Consider the following 23,816-nt stretch of genomic DNA (forward strand, 5'->3'; position numbering starts at 1 on the left):
CAATAATAACAATGAGATATAAAAAAAACAGCAGAAAAAGAAGAAAGAAATATTCCAAAAAAAACAATAACTCAATGCACCTTGCATATTGGGTGCCTTCTCATAAGTTTAATTTTTTCAGCTAAAAACAACCAACTTTGAACTATCAACTATGAAATCCTTCGATTTCCTGACAAATTTCATTTTATCACTCATTAATCGCCAGCTACTCCTTAATCAATGGGAACGTGAATCCGAACAGCTATTTTTCCTCGTAAGCTACACTAATTGCCGCTATGTTGGTTACGAAATCAATGATTATTTGATTATTCGGTGGATAACCAAGTTCAGGAATCCAAAGGAAAAATGTTTGGCTATATAGCCTCAACTCGTTACTTACAGAATATCAAGTCGTCAGACACATTCAACGTAACTTGAAGTAGGATTCAGGTTTCCACCCAAAATTCAAGCTACGTTCATTATAACACAATGGACATGAAATAGAATTGTGTAGTCTTCAAGAAAACAGTCTATAAAACCAACTCCTAAGAACTCTTAAACTCAATGTTCTAATCGAAATAAGTCTCATTCGCTGCTTTAAAGCTAGTTTAGATACTTTTGCTTGGAGGAGCAAGCAGAGGTTCTTTGTTTTATGCTCGTAATACTTTCTAACGCTAATAAGGGAATAGGATCTGAGAAACCGACTGTTCGTTTGCTCTTTCAGGCTCTGATTGGCTCCACAATTGACAGCTCTACTCAATTCAATTCAACCCAGTCCAAATTTAATCTAAACAAAATGCTTAACCCACATATAGCATAAACTGCACACAATAAATTGACTTCACATGAATGAGTAGTTTTTTTGCATTCGAAATAACACTTGACTGGGAACACTGAGTTAAAGCTAACAACTTCATTACGATTAATGATAAATGGAAGGAACTTATTGGTGATCTTCTGTAAGAAGTCTTACTAATTTTTCTTACATAAATCTTAAGTTTCATATAATCAGGATATTGCCTACTTCATAAAGATGACTACGCTTTAATATCAAACCAATGATAATAAAAAATAATAATGAAGTGTCTAAACAATTGCCTCCATGTAAATGAAAGATTATATTTATTCAACATTAAATTTTTTTATTTGAATTGTGTAGTATTCATTTGTGTTTGGATTTGATTTAAGTAAAAAAGTCCAGACATAAAGTTGTCTCAAGTTATTTCCGATTGGGTTATGTGTTATTTATCGAACGAATGAACTCTGTTGTTTCTGCTTGAGCTGTATTGGTTGATTTTTTTTTTACATTATATATTATATATATTATTTTATTATATTATTGTATTATATTTATTATATTATATTATATTATTATTATTATATTATTATATTTAATAATATATTATATTATTATATTATATTTATATATCTATATATCTATATATATCTATATATCTATATTATATTATTATATATTATATACATTATAAATTATCTAAAATCTGCAGTTAGTAATTGAAACTAAAAATACTAAATAATAATTTCCTTTTAAGGTTGGATTCAGGATTTTGTGAAAAGTTTTTCCCTGGTCTGGTTGAAGAGTCTTTAATTGAACATTGTACATCTTTGTCGTCATTATTCTTATACAAGAAAAACAATTTGGAATGCATTCAGGTATGTCTCTGACTTTTGCACTATCTGTTTCTTTCTTATTTTTTTAAATTAAAATACCATTAGACCTATTGATCATAATTATTATGACAGGAGTAGCGGTCTACACAGCCTTAAAGATACTTGAAAAAATCGACAAAGCAGGTGATGACAGGTAAAATCTTTCTAATTTTTGGAAGAAATCTTTATATTCCAGGGTGAAACTAACTGATCTTAAAGACTTCTTTTATAAATTATACTTATTTTAACCCACAAGTTTATTTTGATGGCCAAAGCCTTTGTTTTTATCCTCTAAACGCTTAGGGCTGAATTGTGAAATATTTTTTTCATAGGTGGTGTTGTATTTATTTTTTGCCAATTCTTTATTCTTTGATAACAAAGAAAGAGTTTGCCACACGTCAAAGTACCACGCCGTAAGCACTGTAGTTCTCGTTGTTTGGATGTTTTCGATAAAGAGCGGTGTAGAATTTTTTAGTTAAAAAAATTTAACTTTTGTAGGCCGTAGTACTTTTGATGTTACTATTGTGTTGCGAGAGCAACACTTTGGTTTGTCCCTTTTTTTTGCCTATGCCGCCGATCTCAACTTGTTCCTGGAAACCGGTAAGAGTCTAACCTATGCGGTTTTTACTGAAAGTGTGGACCTCAGGCCAGTATTTAGTACCTTTAAAAGTGGTACTAAATACTTTTTGACGAAGCAAAACTTTACAATTGTGCAATTGAACAACTCGTTCAAACTTTAACATTTCATGAAGCTCTGTATCTTTAATGACTTGACGTTTCTCAGACTTAAATTTTCGACATCTCAAATAGCAGGAATTTAACCGTTTCAAAAAAATTCAAAATATTTTCAGAAGCCAACATCTCTTTGAATTTAAATTCCCCAGATCAAAATATCAAGGATTTCATCTTTCAAGAGTTCAAATTTCACATTCGAATTTCCGCCTTCATAATTTTCACGGATCGACAAGTCAGAGATTTCAAGTTTTCAAGAAACTCAATAAATTTTAATATTCTTAGACCTTAATATTCCAAGGCTTGACAAGTAAAAAAAAATTCACTTTTTCAAAAAACTGAATTTTTTTTTAGATATTGACATATCGAGAACCAAAATTCCATGATTCGACAAATCAAACACTTCCCTTTTTTTTAAAAGCTAACAAATTTCACAATTGGCCAACTTAAACTCTTTGACTTTTCAAGAAACTGAAAATTCTTGCAGCTCCATATTTTAAAATGCTAAAATTCTAAAAACCGAGAACTCAAAGACTAACTCTTGAAAAACCAGCAGTTTCTACCAGTTACTATTCTTCATACTTTGAATTTCCCCAACTCTAAAACTCAAATACTAGACAAAATGGGACTTAACTTTATCGAGAAAGTCAGGAATTTTCACTCCGAATTCGAAAAAACAAAATTCTTCCTCTATTAACATTTCTAAAGTTGAGTTTGCTTGCCTTTGGAAAATTTTTTCATTAACACGTTACTTTTTACACACAAAAATCATATACCTTTATATTATTGCTCACTAAATTTTCACTTTTCCAGTTTTAGGCTCAATAAATTTTACTTTTTCGATTTTTAGTTCTCTAAATTTCTATTTTAGTCATTTTTGTTCACTAATTCTTCATTAATTTTTGTTGATTATATTTTCACTTATTCGTTGGTTTTGTCAACCGACGAATAAGTGAAAATCTAGTGAAGAAAAATGATTAAAGTAGAAATTTAGTAAACGAAAAACGAAAAACATAAAATTTAATGAGCCGAATCTGGAAAAGTGAAAAATTTAGTGAGCAAAAACACAATGGAATATTATTTTTGTGTAAAAAAAGTGATGTGTTAGTGAGAAAATTTTGCAAAGGCAAGCAAACCCAAGTTAAGAAATGTTAATATAGTAGGAATTTTGGAGTTAAAGAGAAGTGAAAATGTTAAAATTTGGTGGAGTGTCATACGGTGGTGCATTGGTTTCTAAAAGTGCAGGTAGTCCTACAAAAGAACGGTTAATATAGACATTTATTTTAGCTAGAAATATTGTCCCACGATAAAGCTGGCTTTTCAGTCATATTGTGGTGCAAAACAACAATTCTACTTTCTTAAGGCGATATCACTATTTTCAGTTGTGTTCAATTCATTACCAGTAATGGGGCGGGAATGAAATATCTGTAGAATTTTATTTCATGTTAAATGAGCATATCTGCTGTGCACTGTTTGTTAGCTAGCTACTGACGTAATAACAGTAACTGTGATTTTTGAATACGGATAAATATCTTTTGAATAATTTGAATAGCAGCAGTTTGGGATTTCGGAATACGGTGGAAAAATTTGACAGGCTCCCATGTTCCACCAAGCCTCCATCCATAAGGGCGTCTGCTTCTGCATAGCATGGCCCTGTCCGCTAAATTCAAGTAGACTTTCGTTTTATTGGATCCTTATTTTCATCATGGTATAGTTTAAAAGGGGTAAAGATGTGGTGCATACTGTTTTTAAAGCGAAATCAATGCTTGCTAATTCAGGTATATTCTTTATTGAACTATTGAACATCCTACGAAAGCAAAAATCGATTCTTGAGGGTTCAAGAAACCAATATGGGGTTTAGAACGTTTGGACTTATCGTGGCTGTGTTTACAAGCGTGATCAATCTGATAACCACCCAAAAGGCATACGTTCGCTTGTTGAAACAATTTGGCATTAAGTCTATTTCTGATTTTGTGTTTCCATGTTCATGTTTTTTTCTTATTTGTTTTTTTTTCAGCATTTCAGTTCTAATTTCGCAATTTTTTCTTGGTAGGAAGAAGAAATTAGTTAGTTTTTTAATATATTTTGAATGATATTTCTTAACTGGAGAGATTTATGTGTAATCTGCTTCGTATTTTTGTTACTGGCATGTTTGTGTCAGTTTGGGATTTTAATCCTTTGTTATTTGAAAATGATTTTACTTGGTGGGAGCTTAAGCGTTATATTTTTTCTTTTTTTTATTTCAGGAACTGTGGTTTAAGATTAATGATTTAAGGAAGTCACTAAATTTATTTGAAATTATTATTATCAATATGTTGAAAAATATAAAATATATATATCTCTTAATTACTGATTTGATTGTTGTGATTTTAGTTGTTTTTTTTTTCGTTTATAGCCTCTTAGTTAATTTTTTATTCATTTTATTTTTGTGGGTGTTGTGGCGTAGGTTTAATACACCATCTCCTTAGGTTTTATGTATTTTTCTAACTCGGGCTCTTGGGATGTTTACTCCCTTGATGGGCGTTTAATTCAATTGTAAAGTAATCCTTTGAATGTTTTGAGTATTGTTAATATTTTATTAGTCAATTTAAAAGAAATTCTGTATATATTTCCCAATCAATTACTAGTAGGTATGTTTTAGATTAAAAGTAGGCTACTAGATGGGATGATCTTTTTTTTGGTCCTTCAACTTAATACTCAGGGTCTATGTTCGTCAATTGATCAGCTGAGGCAGATAATTTTTGGTGGGCAATCCGATGTTATCGGATTATGCGAGACTTTTCTTAATTCTAGCAATGAAATGCCTTTACACATACCCGGTTACAAAATGGAGCAGCCAAATCGCAGAAGGATGGCAAAGGGTGGTCAAGTAAAGCATATTTCTGATGTTCTTCCCTATTCTGTTCGAAGCTACCTGTCAAGGAATGATGAAGGGGTTTTTGAATCCCAGTTTATTGAAATCAAATTACAAAATAAAGTTTTGATAGTTTGTAATGTTTATGGATCTCCAAGAGGATCCCTCCTTTCTTTTTTTGAGTCCTTGCTGAGCTAATGGATTTAATAGGCAGACATTCGTGTGAACTTGTAATAATGGGAGATTTCAACTTAAATCTAATTGAAATTGCGTCCTCTACCACGGTGAGTTTTTTTATAAATATGGTTGCTGCTGGTGTTCGACCAACAACCTTTATTCCAACACGTTTAACAGATGTGTCAGCGACTTTAATTGATAATATTTTTTCGTCTCTTAATTTGGGTCGGAATTCTGTTATAGTGAGTGATATTTCAGACTATTATCCTGTACTTTTCAGTTTTAACCTTGAAAAAACGTTGAGTAGGAATACTCCAGCATCTGCTTCAGTTTCTTTTATGTTTGGTCGAAATGAATTCATCCGCCAGATCCCATTTAGCTGAGAAGACACGGAATATTTTTGATGAGGATAATAATTTTCTTCAAAGTTTGATCCTTTTTATTAGTCAGTGAAAGAGTCTATTTTTGGCGTATGTGCTCTGTCTCCCTCTACTTCAAGGTCAAAAAGTTCTATTCCTCTTAACCCATGGATGACCCTTGGCCTTCTAAAGAGTTGGAGAAGAAGAAAAATCTTTGGAAAGCATTTAAGTAGCAAAGCCATCTTTGAATGGTCAGGCTTCAGAAATTCAGACTCTATAGGAATGCTTTTAACTCTCTGTGCCGGAAGCCCAAATTTCTTTGTTTTTCGAAAAAATTCAGTGATCAATTCCGTTGTCAAACGTTCTTCTTCGGCTCATTCTATCCCTCCAAGTCTTTTATTTGGTGATGTGGTTGTTGAGGGTGTTCCATCTGTTCAAGAAGCATTTACATCATATTTTGTCAATATTGAGAAAACTACCGCTTCTTCAGTTAGGTCTTCGCAGTCTCAACCACATGACAAATCTTATCTTGGGCCACCTTATCTCTAATCGATGGTGTTGTATCCTGCTTCTGATGTTGAAGTAGCCGAGATTGTATATGGTTTGAAAGGTTCTGTGTCGTCTGGCCCTAACTGTATTCCATCTATGGTGCTTAAGCTCATTCTTCCTACAATTATTTCTCCATTGAAGAAGCTTATAAATCTTTTTTTTTTAATGTGATTTTCCCCAGTTCTCCTAAGCGAGCTAGAGTAATTGTTTAATTTAAAGGTGGACCACGAAATGATCCACCAAATATCGCCCCATATCTTTGCTGTCTGTTTTTAGCCAAATTTTTGAAAAGACTATGGTTTCCCGTCTACTTGCTTTTTAAGAGTCCAAAAAAAAAATTTCATGATTTTCAGTGTGGTTTCAGCGTGACTGAGTCTGAGATGTCCCCCAAATTAGTGGGCATTTTTTAGAGAGTCGTTCTTTGGTTTGATGCTAATTGCCTAGCCCTAAATGTTGCCAAGTCAAGTTTTTTTCCCGTATTTCCCTGGCATGCCCTGACTTAAATGATATCCAGCTTTCAAGTGACTCTGTCAGTAGATCTAAATATCGGTATGTCTGATTTCTTGGTATTATTCTTGATGAAAACCTTCCATTCAGGCACCTTATTGAACTAATTAATTTGAAGATCTCAAGGAGGTTTGGAATTTTTAGGAAGCTAAAACACATTTTTCCTGGATCAGTTTTAAAAATTCTGTTCCATTACTTAGTTCAGTCCTACGTCTCTTGTTGCCCTACTGTATGGATGTCAACTTTTTCTTCTTTTTTGAAACCACTATCTAAGCTATATATTAAGGCAAGAAGGCTTATACGGGAAAAAAAATTGTTCTACAACTAACCTAATGGGTCCATTACTTGATTTGCAGTATCTCTACATTTTTTCATGCGCTTCATTCACTTTTCATCAACTTCATGGTGATGTTTTCACAGCCGTTCAAATTACCTTTTCTTTCAATACTGACAGGCTTACACATCATCTTCGCAACTCAAGGAATATTTTATTTATTTACTGGAGTAAATATTTTATTTACTCCACCGGAGGTTGGACTATAATCCGTTGATTTCTTTTCATATCGTTTTGAATAGTCTACATGAGTCAGCTCAAGAATGTCACTCGTTTGGTATTTTCAAAAGAATTTGAAGAATTTTTTAAATGTCTTAATGTTTATGTTTATATTTTTTTTGGATGGGTAAGGGGGACAGGTGACATTAGCCTGGATTAGAAACGTTTGTTGTGAGGGGTGTTGAGCTTGTTTATGGGTCTTTTGATTTTTTTTTTTTTTTTGTATGTGTGTGTTGAGTCTTTGAATGGTTGTAACGCATTATATTGAATTTTTTTGTTTAGTATTTATTTCATTTTTGTTTCTCCTCTGTTTTTTTCCTGGCCATAGAGCCTTGCGGGGGAGTCTATATTGAAGTGTTTTTGTTGTAAATTTATTGGTTGAATAAATTGATTGATGGATTGATTGATTGGATGAGGCTCAGATGTAGTAGTATACAGATCTATGTTGCCAACGATCGTTTCTAATAGAGTATTTAGCATTAAAATGTCCGTGTGATCAGGATTTGCATTCAATTGTCTTTGAACTTACCATATACCTCAAAGGTTATTTCATATTGATTAATTCATATTAACATGATTTCATGTTAATTATTCCATGTTAACAAAGCTAGCCTCTCCTACCATCTAACTTTGAAATTTGACATGGTGGGGAAATGAAATATACTTAAATGTATTGTTGATTCCACAACCATCTTCAGCAATCCCAAAATTACTGATGTTTACAGCTCTCAGTCTTTGGATAGTGGTGGTGTAGATATTGTTTCTTACAGCAGTATTCTATAAGAAATAAATTAATATCAATGCGTTTTGTAGATCTATTTCTTAAGGTGCAACTTTTTTTTACACTTGGGTGCAAAGCACACCAGTTTAAACAATTTAACCAGAAAATGAAAACAGACCTTTAAAAATAAGATAAAAAGAGGAAATTTGGAGGGGGAAAATTATTTTTATTTTTTTTATTAAAATTAATAGTCAAAAGTAACAGTTTCTAAATCTTGAAGAATATTATACAGATTTGCTCCATTATCGAGGGTCCTTCATAATTTGAAATGCCAATTCTTCTAGTGTTTTCGAATACACATATAAATTCCATTAAAATCAAAATTCTGAAGTGTTCGGAAAGTGAAAAGACATTTACAGAGAAGCTGAGAAGAGACATTTGACAACAAGATTAATGCACGGAAGAGGAGAAGAACAGTCCCAAAATTTTACATCTAACGCCTAGAATCCTAGCACCTAATACCTAACACAGTCCAAACATCGAATTAACGTTTTAGTTGCTGAGGTGTTTAATAGTAAAGACCTATAAGGAAATAAGATCAAAAAACGACTATCTGTATTTGTGCCTGTGCTAGTATCTGCATCCCATCGTTCTTGTATTTTTTTTTGTATTTTCACTGAAAAGCACACTTTTCTGGTGTTTTCACTGATAAAAATCCAAATGGAGACTCCCTCCATCCAACACTTCACGAATTGGTGCTGCAGATTATTTCGTTCCTTATTTAAAAAGATTAAATCAGCTTCAGCTTACACCTGCTTGATTTTCTGCTTTGCAATAAAAGAAATCTATGTGTTCATTTCCATGTGATAGACTGATATACTATTTTTTGCCGTTTTGCATGTTAAATGAAATGCAGGGTCCACATTCAAGGCTCTTCCCTGATGCTTTTCAATGGATGCTTTTATTTATATTTGCAAATCCTGATTTTTTTTGTGTTTTTTAGTCAGTTTTTGCCTTATTGCAACGAAACCGGGGATGGCTGGAAAAGATGTTGAATATTGTTCAGCGAGTCAAAGGGGTAAATGCAAATTGGACTTCATTTTCCTTAAATTGTGGAGAAGAAGTAACATGGGAAGAATCACTCACCCTTACTGAAGAGCTAGTAAGTAGATATTGAAAAATGAAACAAAGATTGGATTATAGATAAGATTAATTTTATTTAACTTTTAAAAAGAATTTTTTCGATGGAAGTAAAGAGTAAGGTCGAAACTTAAAACGATCACCATAATTACTTCATAGATTATGCAGCTTTCATCTACAAAAGCAGCTCGAATTAACGAACCCATGATTTTCCGTATATTTATAGGATTCTAAAAACTAGCAGTTTACTGAAAATACAAATCAAACAGTTCGTGGTAACGAACTGTAGTAAGGAGCGACCCGGCTCAATAGTAACCAAAACTCTAAAAAAATGGAATTTTGATACCAATAGCTACATCAAAAGAATTGCATTTTAATGCTGGTTTTAAATATATAAGTTTCATCAAGTTTAGTCTTACCCGTCAAAAGTTACGAGCCTGAGAAAATTTGCGCTATTTTAGAAAATAGGGGGAAACACCCTCTAAAAGTCATAGAATCTTAACGAAAATCACACCATCAGATTCAGCGTATCAGAGAACCCTACTGTAGAAGTTTCAAGCTCCTATCTACAAAAATGTGGAATTCTGCATTTTTTGCCAGAAGGCAGATCACGGATGCGTGTTTATTTGTTTTTTGTTTTTTTGTTGTTTTTTTTTTTTTTTGTTTTTTCCCAGGGATGATCGTATCGACCCAGCTGTCCTAGAATGTTGCAAGAGGGCTCATTCTAACGGAAATGAAAAGTTCTAGTGCCCTTTTTAAGTGACCTTTGAAGTGTACAGGCGTTTTCAGGAGGATTTTTTTGGTTGGGGGGAGGGGTTGAGAAGAGGGGGATATGCTGGGGGAACTTTCCATCGAGAATTTGTCATGGGAGAAGAAAATTTCCATGAAGGGAGAGCAGGATTTACTAGCATTATTTAAAAAAAAACAATTAAAAAATAAATATGAAAAAGTTTTTTCAGCTGGAAGTAAGGAACAGCATTAAAACTTAAAACAAACAGAAATTATTACCCATATGAGGGGCTCACCTCCTTCTAATACTTCGCTCTTTACGCTAAAGTATTTTTAGTAATTTCAACTATTTATTCTACGGCTTTTGTGATTCAGGGGTCATTCTTAATGAATTGGGACAAAATTTAAGCTTTAGTGTAAAGAGCGAGATACTGACGAGGGGGCGAACCCCCTCATATATGTAATAAAAACATGAGAATACAAAATTTCTTTACGTAAGCTAATTTATAAGTTACGTAAATCTTTTACTAATAAAAAGATTCGTAAAAAATTAAAAGTTCTAGTTGCCTTTTTAATTAACCAAAAAATCGGAGGGCAACTAGGCTTCCTCCCCCGCTCTTTTTTTCTCAAAATCATTCGATCAAAACTATGAGAAAGCCATTTAGCCAAAAAAAATAAAAATAAAAAATATGCAAATTTCGTTTTGATTATTCCTCTGCGGAGAGCCAAAATCAAAACATGCATTGATTCAAAAACGTTCAGAAATTAAATAAAAAAAAACAAGTTTTTTTAACTGAAAGTAAGGAGCAACATTAAAACTTAAAACGAACAGAAATTACTTCGTATATGAAAGAGACTGCTTCCTCATCAACGCCCCGCTCTTTACGCTAAAGATTTTTACTGTTTTAAAAAGAAGAATTGAGAGAAAGAGTCAAACTTTAGCGTAAAGAGCGGGGCGTTGATGAGGAAGCAGCCTCTTTCATATACGAGGTAATTTCTGTTCGTTTTAAGTTTTAATGTCGCTCCTTACTTTCAGTTAAAAAAAAACTTGTTTTTTTATTTAATCTGACGTAATAGAACAGGATTAGGATCAGGAAGGTCCTTAAGTAGGCTATAAAAAAAAGACTAATATAAGACTCTCAAAAGCCATTCAGTGGTCTTGAAGTCGAGAAGATCTTCAATATAACCTGAATTCTCTAAAAACTCAAGCAATAATCTCAGAATATTTGCTTATCTTCTGTATTGGACAAGGATAGTTTCAAAAGGAATTTAAAATCTAGCAAGGATTTGAACGAAGAACTATTTATTTCCTGAGTCTTAGTTTTTATTTTATCATATAGTTTTGAAAACAGTTTCAGTGAAGAGAGACAGGTTGACGTCCAAATAACAGGTCAGATGTTTCATATCTGGCTTTTGCTGATGATTTGCTCCTAATTAGTCGGACTAGGACTGGTCTCTCCAAAATGGTATCTTCTGTTTTCAATGATTTTTCTGGGATTGGCCTTTCGTTGAATAAAAAGAAGTGTGAGTTTTTATCTTTAGCTTCAACTTCTTCATCTCCTCTTAATTGCGACGCTTTCTCTATTCCGTCTGTTGATTCTTTGCGGTGGTTAGACATACGTCTTACTAATAATCTTTCTAGTTTTTGTCATCGCACTATTCACGACATTTCTAAAACAACACAATTTGGATATTGCAAAATTGTTCCCAATCGAGGGAAATATAACAGACGGGCGCTGGCAAAACTCTACTCTACATATTGCGATCAATCTGTCCTTTATATGGTAGGAATTTACTCCATCCTGAGAAAAATTGATTTAAAAAGAATCCGGAGTGGTTATTTCAGGTACTGTAAGTTTCTTCTTTTCATTCCTCCTTGGACATGTAACCGAATTCTAATTGGTAAGTATGGTGTACCTGATATAACATTAAAGTTGGAAAAGCTACACAAGAAGCTCTCAGGTACTGCTCTTGATGGGCTTTCTCCACATAATCATCTTGTAAAATTTCTTCTATAGTTATCTTTGGTTGGTTGATTTTTTTTTCTTTTTTTGTGAATTTCATCTCTTGTTTGTATTTAATTTTTTTTTCTATTTCTCTATAGTTTTTTTCTCTTATGTATGTGTGTGTGTGTGTGTTTAATTTTTTCTGTTTATTTAGTGTAAAAAAAATTCTATAGTCATTATTTTTCGTTTTTTGTACTTTTTGCATTTTTGTGTGTATTTCATTGTTTTTACTCCACATTTTAATACTTTTATACTGCTTTTGTGGGTAAGAAATAATTTATTATTATTATTATGTATTTTAAAGAAAATTCTCCTTAAGAAATGCCATTTTAAAACAGTTGATAGACTTGATAATTAGAGTGTTTAATTGCTGGTGAAGAAATAAATCAATTCTTTTGTCAAGGATGCTGATCAAAAGCTACTGCAACACTTGTTTTCGCTCGAGTATTATTTTTATTCTCTTTTTTCCAAAGCATGGCCAATTGGCTGAATCGCAATTCACTACAAATCTACTTAACTTAATTATTTTCTCAAGGTTTTTGCAAGCAAATTTCCTTCATCTTGGAACGACTTTATCAGCCAAATTCTTGAAGGGAATGATACTCAGCTAAAAACTTTCAAAGCGATGGTCAGCAATAGATGGGAATTTCGAAGTGAAAGTCATGAAGAGGCGGATGCTGCTGTTTTAAAAGTACTGAAATCTTGTGATAATGTGCTTATATAAAAGGTTAATAAGTCATATATTGTAGTGTTAAATTATCAAAACATTATCTAACAGTTGTGGTAATGAACTGTAAGTAAGTAGGAACACGGCTCAATAGTAACCGAAACTCTAAAACGCGGAATTTTCATATCAAAAGAATCGGCTCATTATATTGATCCTAAATATATAAGATTCATTTAATTTAGTTCTACCCATCAATGATTACGAACCTGAGAAAATATGCCTGATTTTTGAAAAAGAGAGAAATACCCCCTAAAAGTCATCTTAATAAAAATCATTCAAAGATTCAGCGTAACAGAGAACCTTAATGAAGAGGTTTCAAACTCTTAACTGCAAATATGTGTCAAATATTAGGCTAAAGGGCTTAATATACCATTCGTCTCCTACATCAATGTAGAAGATGAATGGTACAATTTCAGGAAAACAGTTTGTAAAGTAGAAGATGGGGCTATAGGGAAAAAAGTTGAAAACACAGCTGGGAATATCAGTGCAAATCCTTTAAGCTCAATAGAGAAGAGGAAGGGCTTGTACAAGAAGTAATTGAGCTACAGATCAAGAGAAAATAAGAGGATTGTAAAAATAAGATGAAAAGTATTAAAATATGAGTTGACAAGGGGAGAAGTGGTTTGTAATTTAAAAAAGAAACACGGAAATTCACTGGAATGAGCTAATCAAGCAGTTCATGGTTAAAAATTGTGTAAGTAAGAAGAGATTCTACCCAATAGTGACCGAAAATATAAAAAAGTTATAACAATTAATGCAACAAAAGAATTGGCTTTATGATTGATTTTAATCGATCATAAATTTTATTATCGTGGCTGTACCGGTAATTGCAGTCTAGTAAAAGACGAACACAGCCTATAGTATCCAAAGAATAGCCTGAAAACCCAAAACATGGTGTAACACAAAGTACACCATTAGAATCGCCTTGCCCGAAAACTCTACTCAAGTTACTTACAGTCCCTTGGCTTAGAGAACAAGTAAAATACATCGGCTTGAAAAAACAAAGAAAATCGCTTCTTTGCATGGGAAGCATCTTTTTTCGTTTTTTGTCTGCATCTACCGGGATTCTGGAACATCATAGAAAGCCGTTGGTGGGTTCATTTTAAAGGAAGTTGCTGCATCTATGCGTTTTTATTATCACAAAAAAATAGTTAAAAATAAAATCAATTTTTTGAAAAAAAAACTGCATTTCGTAAACAAGCTGAGCTATCACTGTAGCGAGGCAGTATTTCATGATGGTCTTCCTTGTTGGATCTATTCATTGTATTTGGCAGGTTCTTTTGGCAGTGAGGATAGCTCCAAACAACGTTTCAATAGCCTAACGTTTGAACAAGCATTTCAACAAGAAAAAAAATCAGTCTTTTGCAAAGGAAGCCTCTTTTTTTTTCTCTTTTTTCCTTCTCCGCAGTTATTATATAAAGTGCAAAAATATTTAACAAAAAAATATTGACAGAAATATAATATAATAATATTATTAAGAAAATATAATCAATAAAAAATAATTTTTAGAATAAAATCAATTTTGGTACTTCATAATTAAACGAGACAGAGTCGAAAAATTTGATGAATGTAAGAGTTAAGAAAACTGGTTTCATAGCCGCAAAGACAAAGGACGGGTGACAGAATGTATTGAACTTACAAAATTTGGGTTAAATTTTTGCACATTAGGGTGAAAGGTTAGGTTAGGGACGCTGTCCATATACTTTACCTCCCCCTCCTAACGTGCAAATACATAACCCAAATTATGTTATTATATCAACTAAAGATTATATGAAGTACTAGCTGTTGGGGTGGCGCGAAGCGCCACCCCAACACCTAGTTGGTGGGGCGCTTCGCGCCCCCCCAAGCCCCCCCGCGCGCGTAAGTCGTTACGCGCCATATTAGTTACGTGCCATTGTAGTTGTGTCCCTGTGTCCCACCTGTGAATATAGATAGATTTATATATGTGTTTCAAACTACGTAAAAATTGCGAATATACAACATTTTTGGCTTTCCCACTACTGGGAGCTTTCCGTTTCCAATTGCCAGCAATTGATCTGAAAATGTTTGACCAGAGTCATCGTTTTGCAATCGGACACGCATATTTGTAGTTAATTTTAATATTTTTACGTGTGCCCATAAATTAGAATTTTTCAGGCAAGCATTCATTTCGTCTGCAGGAGTTAAACTACGTAAAAATTGCGAATATACAACATTCTTGGCTTTCCCATTGTCTGTGCATATACAAAGCCGTATGTACTAATAATGACGTCATATGCAAACGCTCTTTTTACAAACAAACAAACATGCATACACACAACTCGTTTTTATATAGATAGATAGATAGATAGATACAATACAAATTAACTGCGTAAAACTTGCGAATATACAACATTCTTCGCTGTCCAATTGTCGCTGCATATAAATAGATTGTCAGGTTTACCGACCCTCGAACATGCAACGTACAATTGTCCATGGGAAAAACAATCAGTATTAAGATCTATACCACATTTTTCTAATGATTGACCTTGAGCTTTGTTAATGGTGATTGCAAATGCTAATCGAATTGGGAATTGCAATCTTTTAAATTGAAAAGGCAGATCCGTTGGAATCATGGGAATGCGAGGAATAAGAACAGCCTCACCCTCAAAAGGCCCTGTCAAGATTGTGGCCTCTATTAGGTTTTCCATTGTTTTTTTTTACGGCAAGTCGCGTGCCATTGCAAAGCTTTGGTGGGTTGATATTTCTTAAAAGTATTATTGGTACGCCTATTTTTAGTTGTAGCACGTGTGGTGGAAACACTGAAAGATCTATGGAATTTAAAAATTCAGATGGATAATTAACCGCTTCATTTGGTTCCAAAACTGTGTCGACTGACTTGTAAAGGACTGCCTGGTCTCGAATCTTGGTCACAACAATATTGTTGATTTCGTGGACGTCTATATTTTTGGGTGCGAGAGTCGCTCTTTCACTTAGCCATTTATTATTTTTATAATTTTTTAGAATATTCGGAAATACTTTTTCAATCAATTCATTTTTGGACGTCACTAAATTACAGAAATCAGCAAGTAGTTGTATACGTCCTGAAATTGAGTCTATCGTATCATAAATTTTTTTTTGTTCTGACGTTAACTTGGAAATGTTATTTTGTACATACGACAATAGATCACTCATACTGTAACTTTGTTCACGATCCAATTCTACACATGTCGAAACAGCAGCGATACGGTTAGGTGAAGGCATTCCCAAATCCTGAAGAGGTTTGTTTGCCATACGTACGCACAAATCTTCTATAATAACTAAAGTGTAGTTATAAATTTCTGATGTAAAATCAAAAGTCATATCTGACGTCTCTAACTGTTTTCGATGGAGTATATCTTCGGACATTTTTGACTTATATTTTTCCCATAACTCTGTAGGAGCTGATGGAGAGCAAGTTGTTAAAATGATGCCGAACAATGCACGAATTTGACTTGGGGTTGACGTTTCGCACACGTCATTGATGCAGTTATCCCAGTGTTGGTCATTCTCCAATAAATTCAGAGCTTGGCATGCACTACGGTAAGTGTCATGTATAGTACCGTTTACAGTTCTCAAATACTCAAAGGATGTCGGACCGGGTACATTCACCAAAAGCAGGCGTAGAAAGAAGCATTCATGTTGATTGGGGTGAACGGTTTAGAGTCTTCCTATCGTGGTATCGTGGTATCTTTGAAGATGGTAGGTTGGCCTTCGACTGACTTACCCTGTTTTCGACGTTCAAATACTTTATTTTTAGTATTCCACGTATAATACGAAGGCACTTCAGTATACAGCAGTTTTTTTGTAAACGAATCATTTTTGCAAAGCGAAAAAAAAGCTGTTTATTTTGTATCCGGTGGTTTCAGGGCTCTTTGTTACACGTTGGTTTCCGAGAAATAAACACGTTGACCATTCTGTAAATGTACCGCTAAGTAAACAACAGCTGGACTACGTTCATGTATCGGAAATGAAAGAATTCGCCAAACAGCTTCATTAGTGCTTATGTATCTTCCAGCCTGATATTGTACGATTTCGTCGAAATCTTTGATTTCGGGCTGCAAGCCAAAAACTGCCATTTCACTGCTTTTGTTGACGTATTTACATATGTATTTGATTGCCTTTACGGAGTTACAGTATTCAACGTTTATGTGTGCATTAATTGTTTTTGATAATAATGGGGAATATGGAACTACCCACTGGTTATCTACTTCGATGGTGGTACCGTTGCCATTGTAGGTTCTTCAGTCATTTTACAATTAGAAATTTCTCTTTCAACGGTCTTCTTACAATTAAAAATTTGTCTTTGAACGATATTCTTAAATACCTGTGTCCTGGTCGTCATTTATATTCCCTGTGTCCCGGTCGTCATTTGTGTCCCGGTATCCCAGTCTGTAATTTCTCTTTGAGTGTCCCGGTCGTTATTTATATTCCCTATGTCCCGGTCGTCATTTGTGTCCCGGTCTGTAATTTCTCTTTGAGTGTTTTTTCTTTTTAGTATTTTTTAGTTTTTTACATTTTTTCCTTTTTTCAGTTTTCTTCTTTATTTTTCAGCTTCACTATGAAATACATATAGCCAAACCTTTGTTTTTTTAACTAAAATCTGGTAGGCATTGATGACCTTATCCGAGTCAAAATCCCAAACCCAATCATCATCGCTATCATTTTCAGTTTTGATATGTTTTGACTCTCGCTGTCCAGGTGGATCTTCATCTAACTGCGCGGTTTTGCGTTCTTTAGCCTCAAGCCTGTTTCCTTGCTGTTCTTTTGATTCCTTGGCACGCTTTCTTTTCTGACTTTCTCTATCAGCAGCAAGTTTTTTGGCATAGACTCTTTGAGCATCTTCATCGGCTTTTGCCATTGTAAGTTCATCAGTCATTTTAAACTTAAACATTAATAGATTTCTACGTGAACATATGTCTTAAATATCTTGAATGACGTCACCGTCGTAGCAAAAATGACGACAACTAACTTGATGACGTCAGTCAACACAGAAACATGACGTCACCTGACAGACAGACAGACACACAGACAGACAACTTATTTTTATATATATAGATATACTTCATTAGGATTAACCTAACTTCACTTAGTATCTTTTAATTAGCAAGTACTTCAATTTTTTACCAACAATAAATTTTGACTAACTTCGCTGCTTGATTCCTTGTGGTTCGTCTTTTACTATTCCAAATAAAAAACAGCCATAAAATTGTTCCCTTGCGCTAACAATAATAGTTGTGGTTGCAGCAGTTATTGCAACCTAGTAAAATTATTTTAATAAGGGATTACAACAAATCAAAATCCTTAAATGGAAAAACCGAAGTTTAAAGCTTAGTAGACCGAATAGTCAGTAAAATTTAACTTTTTAATAATCACATATTTTTGCAAAGACATCAATTATATAAGTACAAAAAATATGCCTAGAGAAAGACCCAAAAAAAGCAAAATTATATGATGGTTGCAGCTGTAGCTGCAACCTAGTATAGAGTTATAATAAAGAACACCGGGCACACCATTCTTGTATTTGTATTTAGTTTGTAAGAGAAAAGAACCTGAACGAACTCTGGCCCACACTAGCTAAAATCTATATATATAAAAAAACGTTGTATGTGTGTTATGTCTATCGAGTGACGTCATGTCGTCATGTCGTCATGACGTCATGAAGTTAGTTGTCGTCATGTTTGTTATGACGATGACGTCATTAAAGGTATTTAAGAAATTCGTTCAAAGACAAATTTTTAATTGTAATAAGATCGTGGACGGAAAAATGTTTCATTGTAAAATGACTGAAGAACCTACAATGGCAACAGCCGAGGAAGCTGCTCTAAGAGTCTATGCCAAAAAACATGCTGCTGATAGAGAAAGTAAGAAAAGAAAGCGTGCCGAGGAATCACAAGAACAGCAAGAAAACAGGCTTGCGGCTGATAGAGAAAGTAAGAACAGAAAGCGTGCCGAAGAATCACAAGAGCAACGTGAAAACAGGCTTGCGGCTTCAAGAGATAATGCCAGATTAGGAATGTGCAATTTCCGTCAACGAAGGCGTGTCGAGGAACTACCAGAGCACCGCGAAACCAGACTTGCTGCTAAAACAGAAAGTGAAAAAAGAAGGCGTTCCGAGGAATCACAAGAGCAACGTGGAAACAGGCTTGCGGCTTCAAGAGATAATGCCAAAAGAAAGCGTGCCGAGGAATCACAAGAGCAACGTGAAAAACGAGGATTGCCACACGCACATATACTAATCTGGCTACATTATAAAATTACTTCTAATGAAAATGATCATGTGATTTCCACTAAAATACCTGATGAAAATGTCAATAAGGGGTTATATGATATTGTTGTAAAAAATATCATACATGGACCTTGCGGTGCACTGAACGAAAATTCACCATGCATGGCCAAAGGAAGGTGCACAAAGCAATATCCTCGACTTTTAGTACCCAACACAATTACTGGCAATGATGGTTACCCACAATATAGAAGAAGATCTACTGAAGATGGCGGTAAAACAGCAATAATAAAGAAGCGTAACTGTATCACCATCGAAGTAGATAACCAGTGGGTTGTTCCATATTCCCCATTATTATCAAAAACATTTAATGCACACATAAACGTTGAATACTGTAACTCCGTAAAGGCAATCAAATACATATGTAAATACGTCAACAAAGGCAGTGACATGGCAGTTTTTGGCTTGCAGTCTGAAATCAAAGATATCGACGAAATCGTACAATATCAGGCTGGAAGATACATAAGCAGTAATGAAGCTGTTTGGCAAATTCTTTCATTTCCGATACATGAACGTAGTCCAGCTGTTGTTCACTTAGCGGTACATTTACAGAATGGTCAACGTGTTTATTTTTGGGAATCCAACGTGCAACAAAGAGCCCTGAATCCACCGGATACGAAGTTAACTGCTTTCTTTTCGCTATGCAAAAATAATTCTTTTGCAAAAAAACTGCTGTATACTGAAGTGCCTTCGTATTACACGTGGAATACTAAAAATAAAGTATTTGAACGTCGAAAACAGGTAAGTCAGTCGACGGCCAACCTACCATCTTCAAAGATACCACGATAGGAAGACTCTACACCGTTCACCCCAATCAACATGAATGCTTCTTTCTACGCCTGCTTTTGGTGAATGTACCCGGCCCGACGTCCTTTGAGTATTTGAGAACTGTAAACAGTACTATACATGACACTTACCGTAGTGCATGCCAAGCTCTGAATTTATTGGAGAATGACCAACACTGGGATAACTGCATCAATGACGCTTGCGAAACGTCAACTCCAAGTCAAATTCGTGCATTGTTTGGAATCATACTAACAACTTGCTCTCCTTCAGCTCCTACAGAGTTATGGGAAAAATATAAATCGAAAATGCCCGAAGATATACTCCATCGAAAACGGTTAGAGACGTCAGATATGACTTTTGATTTTATATCAGAAATTTATAACTACACTTTAGTTATTATGGAAGATTTGTGCGTATGTATGGCAAACAAACCTCTTCAGAATTTGGGAATGCCTTCACCTAATCGTACCGCTTCTGTTTCGACATGTGTATTATTGGATCGTGAAGAAAGTTACAGTACGAGTGATCTATTGTCGTATGTACAAAATAACATTTCCAAGTTATCGTCGGAACAAAAAGACATTTACGATACGATAATGCATTGTGTCGATGACAACGTTGGAGAAATTTTCTTTTTGGATGCGCCAGGAGGTACTGGTAAGACGTTTGTGATAAAACTGATTCTCGCATCAATTCGATCAAAAAATGATATAGCGTTGGCAATTGCGTCGTCCGGAATAGCCGCAACGTTGCTGCCTGGTGGAAGAACTGCTCATTCCGCTTTGAAATTGCCTCTGAATTTGCATTCTACAGAAACTCCCACGTGCAATATTTCCAAATCATCTGGGATGGGTAAAGTATTGCAGCAATGCAAACTTATTATTTAGGACGAGTGCACAATGGCACACAAAAAATCGCTCGAGGTTCTGGATCAATGTTTTGAAAGATTTGTGGGAATTCGAAACCCTTTGGCAGCACATTAATATTGCTTGCGGGAGATTTCAGGCAAACATTACCTGTAATACCTAGATCAACCCCTGCAGACGAAATGAATACTTGCCTGAAAAATTCTAATTTATGGGCACGCGTAAAGACATTAAGATTAACTACAAATATTCGTGTCCGATTGCAAAACGATGACTCTGGTCAAACATTTTCAGATCGATTGCTGGCAATTGGAAACGGAAAGCTCCCAGTAGACTCAATTTCAGGACGTATACAACTACCTGCTGAATTCTGTAATTTAGTGACGTCCAAAAATGTATTGATTGAATGAGTATTTCCGAATATTCTAAACAATTGTAAAAATAATAAATGGCTAAGTGAAAGAGCGATTCTTGCACCCAAAAATATAGACGTCCACGATATCAACAATATTGTCTTGATCAAGATTCGAGACCAGGCAGTCCTTTACAAGTCAGTCGAGACAGTTTTGGAACCAAATGAGGCGGTTAATTATCCATCTGAATTTTTAAATTCCGTGGATCTTTCAGGGTTTCCACCACACGTGCTACAAATAAAAATAGGCGTACTAATAATAATATTATTACGTAACATAAACCCACCAAAGCTTTGCAATGGCACGCGACTTGCCGTAAAAAAAACAATGGAAAACGTAATAGAGGCCACAATCTTGACAGGGCCTTTTGAGGGTGAGGCTGTTCTTATTCCTCGCATTCCCATGAATCCAACGGATCTTCCTTTTCAATTTAAAAAATTGCAATTCCCAATTCGATTAGCATTTGCAATCACCATCAACAAAGCTCAAGGTCAATCATTTGAAAAATGTGGTATAGATCTTAATACTGATTGTTTTTCCCATGGACAATTGTACGTTGCATGTTCGAGGGTCGGTAAACCTGTCAATCTATTTATATGCAGCGACAATTGGACAGCGAAGAAAGTTGTATATTCGCAAGTTTTACGCAGTTAATTTGTATTGTATCTATCTATCTAACTATCTATATAAAAACGAGTTGTGTGTATGCATGTTTATTTGTTTGTAAAAAGAGCGTTTGCATATGACGTCATTATAAGTACATAAGGCTTTGTATATGCACAGACAATGGGAAAGCCAAGAATGTTGTATATTCGCAAGTTTTACGTAGTTCAAAACACATATATAAATCTATCTATATTCATAGGTGGTACACAGGGACACAACTACAATGGCGCGTAATTAATATTTCGCGTAACGACTTACGCGCGCGGGGAGGCTTGGGGGCGCGAAGCACCACCCCAACAGCTAGTATTAAAATATATAATTGTATACTTGATGACGCAAATACGCTTATGTTTAAACAAGATAATATAACATCGTGGCTGCACCGGTACCATATGTTGAAAAGTTTTTTTTGTCTGGGATGTAAGTCTAAAGCGGCAATCTGGCCATCAAGATCCAGTGCCTTCATACAAATCCTTGAAAATGATTCTATCAGTGCCAAAGTGTAGCTATACTTGCTATAAATTATAACTAGCTTTAAATGTAGCTATGAATTTTGGCTGGAGCACCAATGCTCAAAAATTCAAAATGAAAATAACCCTAGTTAAAAAATTTCTTCATTCATTATTAGAGGGGAAAAAATTAATAAAAAGGGTTTCTCACGACCAAACTGCTCATAATGATAAAGGGCAAAATTAATTTATACGTAAATCTAAGTAAAATTATGTAAGCTCAAATAAAATATCTGACACACAAAATCATTGTCGGCTCCTTGGGACGACATTTAAAGAACAAACTTAACGAACAAACCCTAGCCCCTAGTAAATTAAAGTAAAGGATGTGTTTTGAAAAAAAACCTGTTAAATTAGGATGAATCACATTTTTGAAGCTGCTTCATAATGGGTAACTATTGTTCTCATTAATCCGAAGGGTTCGTTGCAAAAACAAAATGATAAGAATTCCTAGAAATAGGATGAAAGCCCACAAAAATGATGCTTGATCGAAATGAAAATCATTATAAAAACCTCATTGACTTTGAAAAAAAAATGGTTTTTTTTCGGCTTACATTAGTTCATTTACCTCCTCTTAGATTCTTTGGAACCGTGAATTTCTTTCTAATATTGATGTATATGGAAGTTGCAGCAATAGCTGCAACCTAGTTATAGACGATCACGGCCTGTAGTCACCAAACAAAATATCCTAAGACCGCTAAAAATGGTGCCAGATCAAAACGCAATGTACATCATTAGAATTACCTTGGTCAAAAACACAATAGGCCTTAAGGAGACTTACAGTCCCTTGGCATTAACAACAAGGAAAACTTCACTTTGGCTAAAAAAATAAAAATACTCCGAATATTTCGGCTCCACGTCCGGGATCCTTCCTCAACGGAAAAAAAAATTACAGCCGACAATTCTTCGAGTTGATACTGTCTGTTCGGGATAATCTTCGAGTTGATACTGAAGCGACAGAATACCATGCTCTTCAGCCTACCTTTTTCTGTACAAGTACATCCTCAAACTATCCTTTAGATTAAAGCTCTAGTTGAATCGTAAATAGTTTTTTAGTACCTCGAATATTTTAGTTCTATATGAAGATTGATTATTCAAGATGAAAATTTAAAAATTCTTAATTCTTCAAATTTTCCAAAGGAAAAGGGAAGAGGATCTGCAGCGGTATCTTGAAATTCAAAATTTCATGTTAAGAAGTCAACAGTAAAATTTATATTTTCGTAGGAGAGCATGAAGCTTATATGAGAGCATGGACGAACATGTAGCATAATGCATTTTGAGAAAAGAGTACTAAATTTAGTTCAACCTCAGTGGCTTAAGCAATGCAACAATTCTGAAACATGTATAAAACTAAGTTGACAGAAGAAGTTACCTCTTTAAGCTACAACTAACCTTTTGTTTGGAAGAAAGCACTTTGGGAAGCATAACGTCATGTTGTTGTCTTTTCAATTTCCTTTTGCCATTTTGCCCGACTTCGGGATGGTTGCATTTGCAAAGATTACATCAGCCCCACTCCCAACGCCTTATAAATCTTGGAGTGTTTTTGGCTGACGGACCAGATTCTTGAAAGTAGATTGAGAATTTTAAGT

At 34.5% G+C, this 23,816-nt stretch overlaps 1 protein-coding gene across 4 annotated transcripts in view; it reads left to right on the top strand.

The window, feature by feature from the left end:
* Positions 1-23,816, top strand: part of LOC136034811 (uncharacterized) — a 116,769-nt gene that overhangs the window by 68,054 nt on the left and 24,899 nt on the right. For all 4 annotated transcript variants that reach the window (XM_065716237.1, XM_065716238.1, XM_065716240.1 and 1 more), the window contains 3 exons: positions 1,533-1,653; positions 9,106-9,264; positions 12,513-12,668. In XM_065716237.1, coding sequence (XP_065572309.1) covers positions 1,533-1,653; positions 9,106-9,264; positions 12,513-12,668 — 436 coding nt within the window. The remainder of the gene's footprint in view (positions 1-1,532; positions 1,654-9,105; positions 9,265-12,512; positions 12,669-23,816) is intronic.

The sequence above is a fragment of the Artemia franciscana genome, chromosome 13 (assembly GCF_032884065.1).
Source record: "Artemia franciscana chromosome 13, ASM3288406v1, whole genome shotgun sequence".
NCBI classification, from domain to species: domain Eukaryota; kingdom Metazoa; phylum Arthropoda; class Branchiopoda; order Anostraca; family Artemiidae; genus Artemia; species Artemia franciscana.